General features: G+C 38.9%; 1 protein-coding gene across 1 annotated transcript; it reads right to left on the minus strand.

Annotated features, from left to right (window-relative positions):
* Nucleotides 1-6,524: 6,524 nt before the first annotated feature.
* tmem144 (transmembrane protein 144) lies at nt 6,525-13,005 on the minus strand. Its single transcript, XM_022760155.1, has 12 exons — nt 12,981-13,005; nt 12,160-12,327; nt 11,900-12,022; nt 10,976-11,075; nt 10,659-10,739; nt 10,438-10,516; nt 10,136-10,215; nt 9,515-9,633; nt 8,965-9,084; nt 7,891-7,988; nt 6,837-6,890; nt 6,525-6,608 (listed from the first exon to the last, which is right to left on the minus strand). Exons 1-12 carry the CDS (start codon nt 13,003-13,005, stop codon nt 6,525-6,527), a joined length of 1,131 nt encoding a protein of 376 aa, XP_022615876.1.
* Nucleotides 13,006-13,861: the final 856 nt, after the last annotated feature.

Below are 13,861 nucleotides of genomic sequence, written 5' to 3' on the forward strand. Positions count from 1 at the left end.
AAGGCCTAACCCTAATCCTAAATTGCATTGTCCTGAAATTGGGGCACTAGAACAGCTACTAAATGGACTTTTTGAGGTTATTCCAACCTAAAGAAACAGCATGGTTAAGCCAAAACAGACAAGATGCCCTTCAAATGCTCAGAAAAATGGACTTTAAATACCTGACGACTGGGCAAACTTAATCTGCTGAGGAAAATCGTGTGAGTTAATCAAAAGTTCTAAAGCAGTTACTAAATACAGCATGACAGCTTCAGGAGGAAAGACAAAGCAGACCACTGACCAGCTGACAGTGTTTGTGGTTCTGTGTACATGTATAGTTAATAGTGTAACATGGTATGACAAAAGATTAAATTCTCTTTGTTGAATTATCTTTTGATATCTTCAAACTATAAATTTGTTTGCGAAGTTGTTATGATTCTGCTAACATCTGGTGCTGTTGTCTACAGGGCTACTACTTGATCTATTGATTTTAGGCAAATATCACCTCTCTCATTCTCTATCGTCTAAACAGAGATTCGATAAAGTCTAATCTTGACTGAAAACACCACAGCCTTATCGTCTTTTTTTTATTTTTTTATTTTTAACATAAGCATTTTGAAAGGACTGCCCTTTACAATTCCTGTCCAATCATAGCATTTAGCGATGGCATGTTGCCCTCGTTCTGCAGGTCCATTGTCCCTGCTTAAGTGAAAGTACAACAGTAGTACTAGCAAGATGTACTAAGTATTAAAGATAAAAATGCTCATAGGTGACAGGACCATTTCATAGTGTTATATAATTGGATCATTCTCATTACAAAAACTGACCCAAATGATGATAGGCCTTGAAAAAAAGAGTTTACATGGATTCACATACTAGGGCTCTAGCGTTATAAATAAAGTCCTGCGCATTTGAAGGGACTGATTTGAAGTGTGCCCTAGGTTAAGAATCTCTGCAGGACCTCAGCAGGGGACTAGATTCTGGTCTCATCTGAGACATTACAGAAAAGAGCGTGAGATGAGGGGAGAGAAATATAACCATAACCATTTTAATGAAACCCGGGGTACAATAGCAGTTTCTACTGAGACACATGCGGCTGCAAATTTAGCAGCAGCTTGAAGTCCCATAGTGACTTAAAAAGAATGGCTATGGTTCCCCATTAAATCAATGAAGGAGAACAAAGCTGGTCCCACTCTGTGTTAAAATTAACTGCTGTATATTAGTATAAAAGTGCTGTTAAATCACTTAAGTCATGATATAGTGAATATCAAAAGCTTGGAGGTAATACTGGGGCAGGAAATTAGCTTTTTAATTAAGACTCTGAAAACATCAGCAGAACTAATTGCATTGTTCCTCTAAACTGCACCTTTTTGAAGTTTGCCAAAAGGTGACCTACAAAAAGACCTTTTGCAGACCTGCTCCGATGTGCTATTTACACAGCGCAGAGGAGAACTGGCCGTTCATGCCAAATGAGTTTCACAAGTTCACAATGCAAAACAATTCAGGCCTCCTTGCCCAGCAGAGGCCATGGTAAAGTTGATCGTCCAATCACAGCTTTGTTTGTTTTAAAGGAGGAGGTGATGCAAGAGAGAAGAAGAAAGAGACGATGTAACGGGAATGTCAACAAAAAAACGTTGCCAGTTGATAGGGGAAGCCTTAGCGGCCTGTTAAAACTGCAACTACCCCACCAATGATGTCAAATTGGTTGTCAAAGGAAAAACACTTGCTCATCACTTACAATAAATTGAGACACTGAAATGAATGGACAGTGTCAAGTCAGAGTCATGGTTACTTATGACTGTTAATACGATCAAAATGACAATACCTTTAAAATTAAACATGGCTTCTCGCCTTAATTTCGATTGCATGAGTCATGTAATACTGTTCTATTGAGTTTGTGTACAGAAGATGGGGCGGTTGATTGGTTTGAAGGGTTACACAGTGCAGCCTTTCATAATAATGAAACTCCTTTCATCTTTCAAAATGACTCCATCTAAATCAATCCTTGGTCTTATGTGGGCTTTAATCTGCCCCTGAATACATTCTACAGTGAGACAACAGGTTTATTGACAGAGAAGTATGGAGATGGAGGGCAATAAAGCTTGACTGAATGACATCTATCTTGAGCTCGTTTTTCATTTCTCTTGCCTGTCACTTTTCTGGATTCCTGAATCTGAACTTGACTTTTTATCCAATACAGTAATACAGTAATCTGTATGATAGGATGACAGGTGTGGAAAACTTAGTCAGAAATTGTTTGTGTAAGGTATAAATTATAGCTGACAGTTTTGGTTAAAAACGTTCCTACGTGCAGCAGCTAGAATGTGTAATCCTTCCATTAATCATTAATTTCACAGTGACACTGATGCAAGCATAAGATCCCCATTCCTTATGCATATTGTTGAGACAGCTGCTTCACCTCTTCATTTTATTCATCTGTTTTATTCATACAAACTTCCCCTGTTATTCCACACCTTTCATTCCACACCTGTCCAGCAGCTGCCACTACTGATCTTTTCACTTCATCTCATTACCTGACCTCCTCCACTGCCTGTCCCAGCTTCTCCTCTTTTGTGGCTAGCTCCTGTGTACATATAGAGGACAGCTATCAGTCTCTTTCTCCCAGGCTGTCTGTCTACCCATCATTCAGTTACCTGCCAGCATCTGCCCTGATGACTGTCTGTTTGCCTAGCCTGTAAGACTGTAAGCTGCCTTTTCTACCATCTAAAGACAATTTTTTTTTTAACCACACAGTGATCAATTATTACAATTTAACCCATTAACCATGTGGCATGTTGTTAGCTAAAAGCATCAAATCGTACCTGCTTTGTTTTCACATTACAAAGAAAGATAAAACATTACAAAGAAAGATAAAAAACACAATCTTAGTACCCCTGTTATTTAGAATTGTGATTGTGACTGTGATTTCTCTGGCTCCCAATTGTGCAAAGACTCCAACAATGTGGTTGACTGATATTCACTGGAATTGGAAAGGTCAAGATAATAAGACTCTAAGGGAGAAAATGCACAAATACTTTGTAATACCACACATCAAGGTATAAATTAGATGCTTTCTTATCTCCCCAGAATTTGTTTGGATGCACATAGACACATTTGTATTGAAATTCACATGGGAAAATAAACAACTTTAAGTCAGAAAGAATGTATGTCAGTGGTATAGTTTTACAATTTAGGTCATATGTTTGTTTGCTTTCATGGCGAAAGTAGATGAGAAGATCAATATCACCCTCATATCTGTCTGTTAGATATAAACATGTCTTGTTTAAAAGGTATAAACACCCCAAAAAAAGTACTTTTCTTTCATCATTATAATAATATTCTCAATATTTTGAGACTATGTGGATTGCAGTTTTACAAGTATACTTTCACTTAGTGATGTTAAATACTGATGTTTCAAATAGATTAAAGCCATTATGGGTATGTTTGTACCTATTTAACAGCTCTTTACTCTATGGTGTCTAAAAAAACATCTGATCCTCTTGCATCATGTGTACATATGCTGCACACTCTAATTGTGTGTGTGTGTGTGTGTGTGTGTGTGTGTGTGTGTGTGTGTGTGTGTAAATGAAGGTGCCTTAACAAGCTGACAAAGCATTTTACTGCCACTGTGTGTATCCAAGATTTACATCACAAAAGGGATTGGATTCTCCCTGTGTGATAATCCTGTTTAAGAGCATAACAGCATGATGACAAATTTTCTTTTCAACCTAAAGCTCCTCACTAAGTGTGGCAGACACTGCTCCAGTTTCAACAACAGTCGTGCTCATTTTTATGCCTGACAGGAGGAGCAGAATGTGGTTTTAAAGACAAATGCGCCTACCAAGCTGTTTGTGTACCGTGAGCCCTCAAGTGTTCACACTTCATGACCAAATTTAAAATTTCCTCTTAGACTATACTGATTTTAAGTTGTGTTGGAGTAGAGGACACAGCTGGAAACAGCAGATAAATTACTTCAATTAAGAAAGAATCTCTTAGTCAAGTCCAATTTCCCACTTCTTGTTTTGGCTTTTCACTTCACTTGTAAACTTCAATGACACACTGAAACAGTTGAGGATAGTCAAGTCAGCCACTCAATTTTGGAGATTAAGTATGTTTTGCAATGAATTACACACGCTGCTCAGATCCTCGTAATGGGTTCATTTGGATTCTGGATTAACTTTGATGAATGAAACTGAAGATAAGAGCTGAGAACTCAGTCCTTGTCTGCAAAAATTCAACTCTTCAAACGAAAGCTTCGTGCATCTCTGAACTTGTCAGCTCACATCACCTTGTGCGTTAGAAACAAACTGGAGTTGAGGAGGCTGTTGCTTTGAGTTAGCGTTTGATTTGCTTAGCTGTATTGTGGAGCAGGTTGTTAAGTGATGCTTTCAAAGGGTTTAGAGCACAGCTGTGTGCCAAGTTCACCATAGTGTGAAAAAAAGAACAGGTTCCAGCTCAACTGGCTATTAAAATGTATTGAACATGAAAGATTTAAATCAGTGACATCATAATAGTTCACAGATTGAAAAAACTCCTCTATTTTGTAATTTTCTGATTTTAATTTCAACAGGTTTAGTTCAGATGATCCCATTTTCTCTTCTCTACAACCTTTTCTGATTGAACAGTGGATTGAAAATTAAAGATACACAGTGCAGTTTGTTCAGACCCACAGAACATAAAAATAGCACTGAATATTTTATTTCATTAGGAACTTTGTGGAAATCGAGGTGGAGGCAGACTGCTGCCCACCCCGAGCCCAGCTGTGTTGGAGGTTTCTTCCTGTTTAAGGGAGGTTATCCTCTACGCTGTTGTCACGTGCTGCTCATTGGGTTGAGCAGCATGTCATTGGGTGGGTTTCTCTCTATAATATTAACCATTCTGTAAAGTGCCTTGAGATAATGCATGTTGTGACTTGGTGCTATATAGATAAAATTGAACTGAATTTAATGGAAATGTGTACACATTTCCTCTTTGTGGAGCCTTAGAAAAACACAGCCTTGGAGTTCAGTATTTTACCCAACTTAAGCATCAGGAACTAAGCAGAACTCACGAGCCAATCACAAGCATCTTAGACATTTTATCACATTTTAGATCGTCTGTTTGACAATTAAAAATCATTACAAAGACAAAAGAAAGGCATAATAGTTGGGTAAAATGTTCCTGCCAAATGTCATCTCTTTCTATGAAAACCCGTTTATCCAAGGGACCTGCGTCATCTCTCATTTCTCTCATCACTGTCATCCGTCTACTGAAGCATAAATGCCAAAACATTGTCGATATAAAATGCACTTCCTCAGAAATGGTAAGTCTGGGGGTTTGGCACTGTAAAAAGTTCTCTTACAGATATAAACATGATTGAATGTGTGTCCTCTCAATGAGCTTGATTGTGCAAAGTAGTTCCATTATTATAGATTTTCATTCCCGGTTCTAAAAGTCCATACGTAATCAGTCACATTATTTGTGTGTGTTTTCACAAAAAACACAGTCGTAAACTTTCAAATTCTAAAGAGACTTGGCTTTAAGGTCGTTAAAGACTTCTTTAACTGTAGGAATCAAAAATGAACCTGAGTTATAATGAAAAATCAAAAAATAAATTCTGTGCTACCTCTTAATTCAAAACCAAAAGTTTTTTCTTCATTTATATTTAGTTGCACCTTTAATTGACTAACTGCATTTACTTGGCTAAACACGTATCACAACATCACTAACACATCCACCTCTTGTATGATTTAGGATCACATTCATTAGTATCATATTCATTCACACTCCTGCCAACTTTGTGATATCATCCATGTTGCCCCAACTATCCAAATCAACCACAGCACACTGCTTTAATACTACAACAGTACCAACACACTGGCTGAGCTCTATGGAGAGAAGACAGGCATGAAGCCATAAATAGAGAAATATAAATACAGCATGCCAGGCACATTTATAAAATCTTGTTTGTAGGAGCAAAGTACATGGTTATGTGCTGGTATATCAGTGTTTTGAGAGCAGGATTTGGGAAAAATATTAAGTCACTGTCACTTGTTTAGTCACCATGCCCACAGACTAAAACAGTGACAACTGGGGACAATATTATCAAATATTTTTATTAGCTTAATCTCTCAAAAATACAAATAAATGTTAAGTGTTGACACACAATCACCACATCTGTACAGTATAAATAGAAATGTTCAGTATCTCAGTATGACATTTAAACATGTTGTATGGGCATTTTGGTACTAACACCTGAACAAAGCACAGGTGACAAAGCATGTCTTCAATAACAAGTACAACAACCAACCAGACAGCACGGTGAGGGGTTCCTGTGAGACACTGCCACCCAATGTTAGCTCAGAGTATAATAAACCCTGTTGGCTCAAAACGACATTTTGGAGCTCTAAGAAAGCCTTACACTGAGCTCATCTGTCATGTATTTGGGTTTAATCTCATGGCATTCAAAGAGTTTTATAAAACCGTGGACATTATTTTAAGTCATTTGGAGAGCTGGAGGAAAACGACAATCAATAGATATTTTCAGTCAACAGACTTGTACATTATTAGAGCTTTGAGATGGCAGTCAGCAAGGAGCCAGTCAGGACGACACAGGAGGCCAAGAAGAAGATAAAGCAGTTGGTTAACCCCTGAGGGAAAAACAGGTGTTTAATATTAGCATTAAATATGTTCAGTTTCTAAAATGCTGTTTTAGTCTAATGAAATCAATTCTCTAGAAAAACTCTGCAGACACGCTCGCCTTGTTAAGCTATGGCTGCACACTTACTGAGTACAGCCCGTGTTACAGCCACTGAAATATACAACCATTGACTGAGAAGATCTAGAATACTGAACGTGATCAGTGTTGTGATCCTTACTTTAATCTCTCTAAACACCAAGGATCCCCACAGTGCTGCAACCAGACCGTATCCCTGCAGAGGAGAAACCAAACAACAACAAGCTGTTTATTGAGCACAGACCAGTGATTAAAATCACTCACCTTGAGTCTGTGTCTACTTTGTAGACATTTGAAGGTTTTCACCAGGGAAAGGTTTTTGAATTACACACATTCTAGGCAGACCAACCATCTCAAGGAGCCAAATAAGTAAATCTGAGTAAATCAGTGTGTGAATAGCAGTGTAGCACAGCTGGTTATTTGACCTCAAGGGAGAAGGAGAAGAGGGATAAAGAAGTTGAGGCCATTTGGCTCTCTTTATTTCTGTTATGCTTTACATACACATAAATTCTACAATCACCAATATACTTCAGGCTGCCTGTACTATCTTAACAAGCATAAACAAGCACCCTTTTCTTTAAGCCTATTTTAACAAATGCATTTAATTGGTCCTGTTTCAACATTTCTGACTAATTACAGTTTTTTTGTGGGGATTTAGAATAATGAGACAAACATCTCAAGAGGCATCCTTGACAAGAAGTCTCAACAGCTACTGGCTAAATTGCCATTAAAAGTCACTCCAGAGAATAATTATTGATGATTTTGATGACACTGTCACTTTTTGTTTACTCCTTAACCAATACTTTTCTCAATAAAAGCTTTTTGTGATTGTGTGACATTTTATTTACATCACCATCAGGCCAAAAAAACTGAACTTGTCCACGAAAAAAAATGTCAGAGGAAAATGTAAAGATTGGCATGGCATTACTGAGCAGTCTGGGAAATGAACGTTGCATTCTCGATACACTTTAAGCTCTCCTTTAGTACCATCACCACCTCATGAAAAAAAAAAATCATAATCACAGGCAGACATCAAAATCTCAACAGAAACATCCAATACCACTAGCAACTGCATGGAAAACCTGATTCATTTGTCATGCTGGTGTGTTTATCGGTGGAAGTCTGAGTTCAAGTGGTGGTAAACAGACTGTATTTACTTCCATTACCGCTCAACTGTCAGAATGTGATTTACTTACTGCGGTGACAATAGGATAGGTAATGACTGCACTCAGGTAGTTGTTAGCCAGGAACCAGCAGTATGTAGCTAATGCCCACATTAGTCCAGACAAAAGACCTGAGGAGAAAAATGAGATGACAGACTGTATTTGTGCTCGAGTCAAAAATAGTGCCAATACACAGCAGAGTTCACAATACAGGTGGGTACATTCAAGTAGGAAAAAAAACTTCAGACAGCTACAGGAGCTAGTAACTGGTTTAAAACAGTCAGAAGCTGCACAGCAGATGAGGACACTGCATGGTGCCATGAAATTAAGGTCCACTGTGAAAGGCCCATCCACCCAGCTGTAAACCAAAAGGACAGATCTAAACTCACAAGCCACACTGCATGCTAGGTTTTGGGCCAGAGTGGACATGTTTAGCCCTGGCAGTTCCCCCTGAATCATCACATTCAACCATTCCCCGAGTGGATGTGTTTGCACATGCAGCTTAGCAAAGGAAGCTGCTGCAGTTCCTCTACAACAGCTGATGCTTCCTGCCTTGGTGAGAGTCAAACTGAAGCTATTATTAGACACTCTGGTTGCCCCTAGTGCATGGCAGCTCAGCGGTTCACAGGCATAATCAGCTGGTGGAAAATAGTGTTATAGCCAGCCGTGAGTTTTTAGGATCTCAGTCTGAGCAGAGCAGTGTTATAGACCAGATGCAAGTTCTGAGGCAGTTTGCAGTTTCTGCACTGACGGCACAGGGTGCACGAGTTTTCATAACTTTAGAAACCTGAGGAGGTGAAGATATCCAGCATTTGACAAGGAAAACAAAGAATTTAGAGAAATGCCAGGAATAAAAATAAACATAATTTAGCATTTTTCTTGTCAGAAAAAAATATAATAAATTAAAAGCCAGGCTTTTAATTACAGCAAGAGCCAAACTCACAAAATTAACTAAAATAAAAACTATCAAGTCACAGTCAATGCCTACAGGGTGAAATGTCTGAAGGTTGAATCAAGACTTTACTGCCAGTGTCACTAAAAACTGAATGCTATCAGATTGTGGTCGTGCCACCAGCTTGAACAAAACTTGTTATGTGAGACTGTTACCTGGTAGGATGGCTCTGGAGTAAACCCTGGGCCTGTTATTCATAGCAGCACAGTAGATGGCAAAGTACACAGTGCTCGCAACAAAAATGCCAGAGCACTGCGCATAAACATAGTCCAGGTCTGTAAGAAGTTGACACAAGAATTGATAGTTTTACATCATTTGTGTTTCTCTGTGGGTTTACAGCAAAAAAAGCTAAGATCAGTTGCACTGCTTTTTTTTTTTTTTTTTTTTTTTTTTTTTTTTTTTTTTAAGTGGTCGGTCAATATAAATTCACAAAGTTAGAGCTGAAGTGATAAAAAAAAGAGCAGTATCATGCTTTATTGTCAAATAATTTCTTGAGCTACCCCACTTGGCGACTTTAGAGAGACATTGAGGAAGCTGGATATTAAATCTAATCCTCTGGAGGGTCCAGTGCTATTTGTAGACCAACACTGGACCACATTCTTCACACTGAGACAGCCTTTTAATCATTTTTAGATTTTTGTTCCGTCTAGTCTTCAAGTTGGGTATAACAATAATAATAGTAGTTATTGAACACTGAATCCATACCATAGACACTGGCTCCATGGAATATGCTGTCACGACATGATGAATGGCTCTTAATGTAGAGGATGGGTGCAAAGGAGGAACCGTACAGCAGGCCCGACATGACAGCAAGCAGGCAGCCTCTAAGGAAGAGAATGAGGTACAGAACTGCATAACAGAGGATTTTAAAATCTCTATTCACACATTGTTCAGTTTCTAAAGTCAATTTCTGCATTGTTTACAAAAGATGATAAAAATTGATTGTCAAGATCGAATTTGTATTTTACAGTTTGATTGCTTCATTTATGTTGTGTTTGAGTGCTTATATTTCCCCCTGCTTTGTGTATTCTATTGCTGCTACTTATTTTATCAGTGAGTTCCTTTAATCTAAATATAAATAGTTTTAGTAAGTTGAAAAATGTCACACTTGCTAAGAGATGGTTATATTTAAATCAAACCAACCAGCAGCTTTAGATTCAATAACTAAAAGGTGTCTGGTGAAAGTCTGGTGCTTAAAGTAAAAATATGTAACTTTATTCTATCCTTGAGGAATATAATCAAATTGATCAGAATCAAAGTTTCATTATCTTTGGTTTTAGAATATTTGTGCACACAGCCCACGGACTGCTAATGAGCTGAACTCACATGAACCGCCTGGTCTTTGGTCCGATGACATCTATCCAGAACTCAGAAGAACTTGGTCCATAACTCCCTGAATTTGTTCTCTGCAGAAAGACATATCATCCTAATATTGAGCCATGTTGTCTTTTACAACAATGACACCAACAGAGTACACGAGACAGAAGAAAGTCATCACAACTTCCTTAGAGAAAAATTAAGTGGCGAGCATCGACTACCTTCACATTTTACTTGAGAGAAAATTGGTAAATTTAAAATCACTGAAAAGAGGTGAGAAAAATAAACTAGCATCCAATCAATGCACTCACCCTGTCAATAAGTAATGGAATGGATTCTGAATTGGGATGCAGCTCCACGTCCGTTTTCACAAAGAAAAAGATCAGCCCGCTGGAACACACAGAAAATTCACATCTATTATCCAAAACAAGACAAAGCAAGCAGTTATGACCAAATGTGTTGCTCATGTAACAGCTATTAGGCAACTGCACTGGCAATACTGTGGGAGACTTTACTTCCAGATTCAGTTTACCTCAACAGACATAACCCAGCTCCACAGTAATTTAATATTGGCCTGGAAACATCCTGAGCAGCAATCCCAAACCAGCCGAATCTGTGAAAGACAGTGACAGTGTTTCTTTTGAATAAATTAGCTAATTAAGAAAAAAATAAAACTAAAACAATGCTCATGATACTGGGTGACATCTCTATGACAGGACCAAAATATTGCCTTCATGCTCTTAATGTCTCATAATAACCTTTTCAAAGTTACAGTTAATCTAAAACTCGCCAAAAGAAAGACTTTATTTTTCCATTCTGGGTGGAAGACCATACATTACTCTGACTCACCTTGAAGTGGCCCAGCCCATCAACAAGCTAGAGGATCCCCAAATTAAAATCCCAAGGCCGAGGCCAATCGCTTTGATAACTGGAACAACTGTTAAATTTCCTGTGGACGACACGAATGGAGAGTTAAGCAACATTCATATCATAACGGTGTGAACTCCCCATGCACTTTTACCCTCCCGATGGAGTGATGACTCACAGTATGACGACCTACACTAGAGACAGCAGTGACATGTAATGCACAATGTTTTGGGTATTTCAAACTGGGGAAATGTTACATGTTTTAACATTAAGCACAAATTTGCATCATGATTAGCACCCCTGTGTATAAAGAGTTTTCTGATCAGGCGCCAGTGAGCTCAAGATAGCCACAGTATTACAGGTTTTAAGGCAACGGAGGAGAAATAGACACTTGGTTTTGTCCAGTTACATACACTAAAGACTGTAGAGCCTGCTTTTCTTTCACAGGATGAGGTTGCTGATGGTTAAAATGTTGCCTTATTAAACGTTTGGGAGCTTATTGCATTATCCTTTGTGTTGTCTCACAATGACACAGAGGGCACAATCTACTCACAGCTGGAGAAAGTGAGCTTAAAATGTGAAAAAGTAGAACAAGTAATTTACGCAGACAGCAGCACATGAAGTGCGCTCTGTCGCAGCAGTAAATAGTATGAAATTGGGACAGACTGTCAGTGTCCTCAAAGTTGGTCGTCTCATCGTCTCTCACAGAAGTGTACCAACATCATCACTTTAAGGTGGACTGCAGCAGATGGGCTCTTTAAGTTGGATGCTTTAAGTCCATCTGCTGCTGCCCAATGTCCAGCTGGACACTTGAAGGGGAGATCCTATGAGACCAAGCGGCACTCAGCCACACGAACCACATAAAGAATGATTAGAGCTTGAGATTTTGCTTTGATGGTACAATACCTGTTGCCCAGATCACACCACCAAGCATCGCAATCGGGTGGAATTTGGGCGACTGCAGCATCAAGTCTCCAACCATAGACACGACCCATATGGCTGCACAGTTTACCCACTGAAAAAACATCCCTGTCAACAGAGCACAGGCAAATTCTTATGTAGGCCATCAAGGTTTTAATAGCATATAAGGATTTTCCCTCTAGAAAATTCTTTTCTTAAGTGAAAATATTCAATAATATTAAGTCTTTGGAAAGCTGTGTGCTTACCGTCTCCTGTTTCTATCCTCTTGACAGGAACAAAATTGCTGCCATACAACAACACAGCAACTACATTTGCAGCAATTCCATAGGCAAAATGAGTCATATTAGTTGAGTTAAAGGTGAAATCAAATGCTTCCAGTTTTCCAATTGCAGCATTTTCTCCACCTCTGGTACCTGGAGGAATTTTAAAGCAGAAAAAACATCAGACAACAACACACACAGCCCTCACATTCATCCATTAATTCATCCATTCACAGTCCAATTATAGTTTACCTACCCTGTTCAGTGCTATGACAGCTCACCATCAATAATGCAGCAAAAAATAAAAGCAAAGGTGGGTATTTTGGTTGAAGCATGTTGAAACTAAATACTGTTTTTTTTTGTTTTGTTTTTTTGCTGTGATGGAGCCAGGCCACAGTGTTGCAACACGCTGATGCCGTGTGTGTGTGTCCGTCGTGGGGAAGACAGAGAGTCAGCCAGGTGCTGCCAATTATCTAATTACTCAGTCTGACACAGACGGCTGCAGAGGACACATGACAAAGAACATGAAGGCTGCCTCCGTCTCTGTCAGGGCAGAAATCATCATAAAGTGACCTTATGAGTGTTTTTATTATCACTGAGTCAAATGAAGCTATAGGAAAACAAATGATTCATTAATCGATTTTTTTTTTTATCAGTTCTTGGTGGGCCAGTTCATCACTATTTACAGGCTGTAGTTTAACGCTCATATTTGTAGCCTGCAGTGAAACAGTAAAAGTGCGGAATTAGTGCAAAAATTAACAAAAATAAATACAAAGATAAGCTCTCTGTCACGAAGCAGGGCTCACTTTTAAACGGGGTACAGGTCACCATGGTAACCTATGCTGCGTGGCTAGCCCGCTCCGGAGCAGGTTAACTTTAGAGGATCTGACAAAAACCTTTCAACAATCTGATCACTGATCAACCAGATAAGTGGAAAACTGAGTCATCATTCCTGCAGGAAGCTGACAGAAGACCCTGACAGAACTCATAATAAAATGAAAAATAATAAAGACCAATAGATAGTAATAGAATCATTTTCCAGTTCCAGGATTTCCATCTGTCACTCTGTTTTTAAAACAGAGCCTCTAACAAACGGAAGGCCACATTATATCTGCTTAATGATGCTTATAGAGGATTCCTGATAGTGTCTGAGGTGCCTTTACACTCTCATTCCATCCGCAGCTCAGAATAACACGAGGAGACATTGTGACGATAACTGGAAATAAAAACCAAAGCGGTTTGTCTTTTATTAGAAAAATAATCCAGACGCTGTGAAATGTGTGATTATAAATGCAGCGTTTTAGACAGATAGACTTCATCTCTCCTCTCCGCAGAAAAACTGTCTGACATTAGCCTACTTAAGTTAAGTTCATCTCTCTCTCTCTCTCTCACACACACACACACACACACACACACACACACACACACACACACACACACACACACACAGAATGGTCCCTCTACACTAAAGAATCTATAATTTAATAATACCAGCATTTATTTGCAGTAAATATCTACAGGCTAGCCTTAACTCAGCATTTGGGAATTGTTTCTACTACTTCTACAGCTTCTCTTGGGATCATATTGTCCACGTGTCGCTTTCGCCCGGTATCACTGTGTCATCTCATTTCATATTAGCTCACTTCTACTTAACAACTCCACCTCTTCCGCGCTCGTGCCCGGACAA

Source organism: Seriola dumerili, unplaced genomic scaffold (genome assembly GCF_002260705.1).
Source record: "Seriola dumerili isolate Sdu_G_001 unplaced genomic scaffold, Sdu_1.0 BDQW01000331.1, whole genome shotgun sequence".
Classification (NCBI taxonomy): domain Eukaryota; kingdom Metazoa; phylum Chordata; class Actinopteri; order Carangiformes; family Carangidae; genus Seriola; species Seriola dumerili.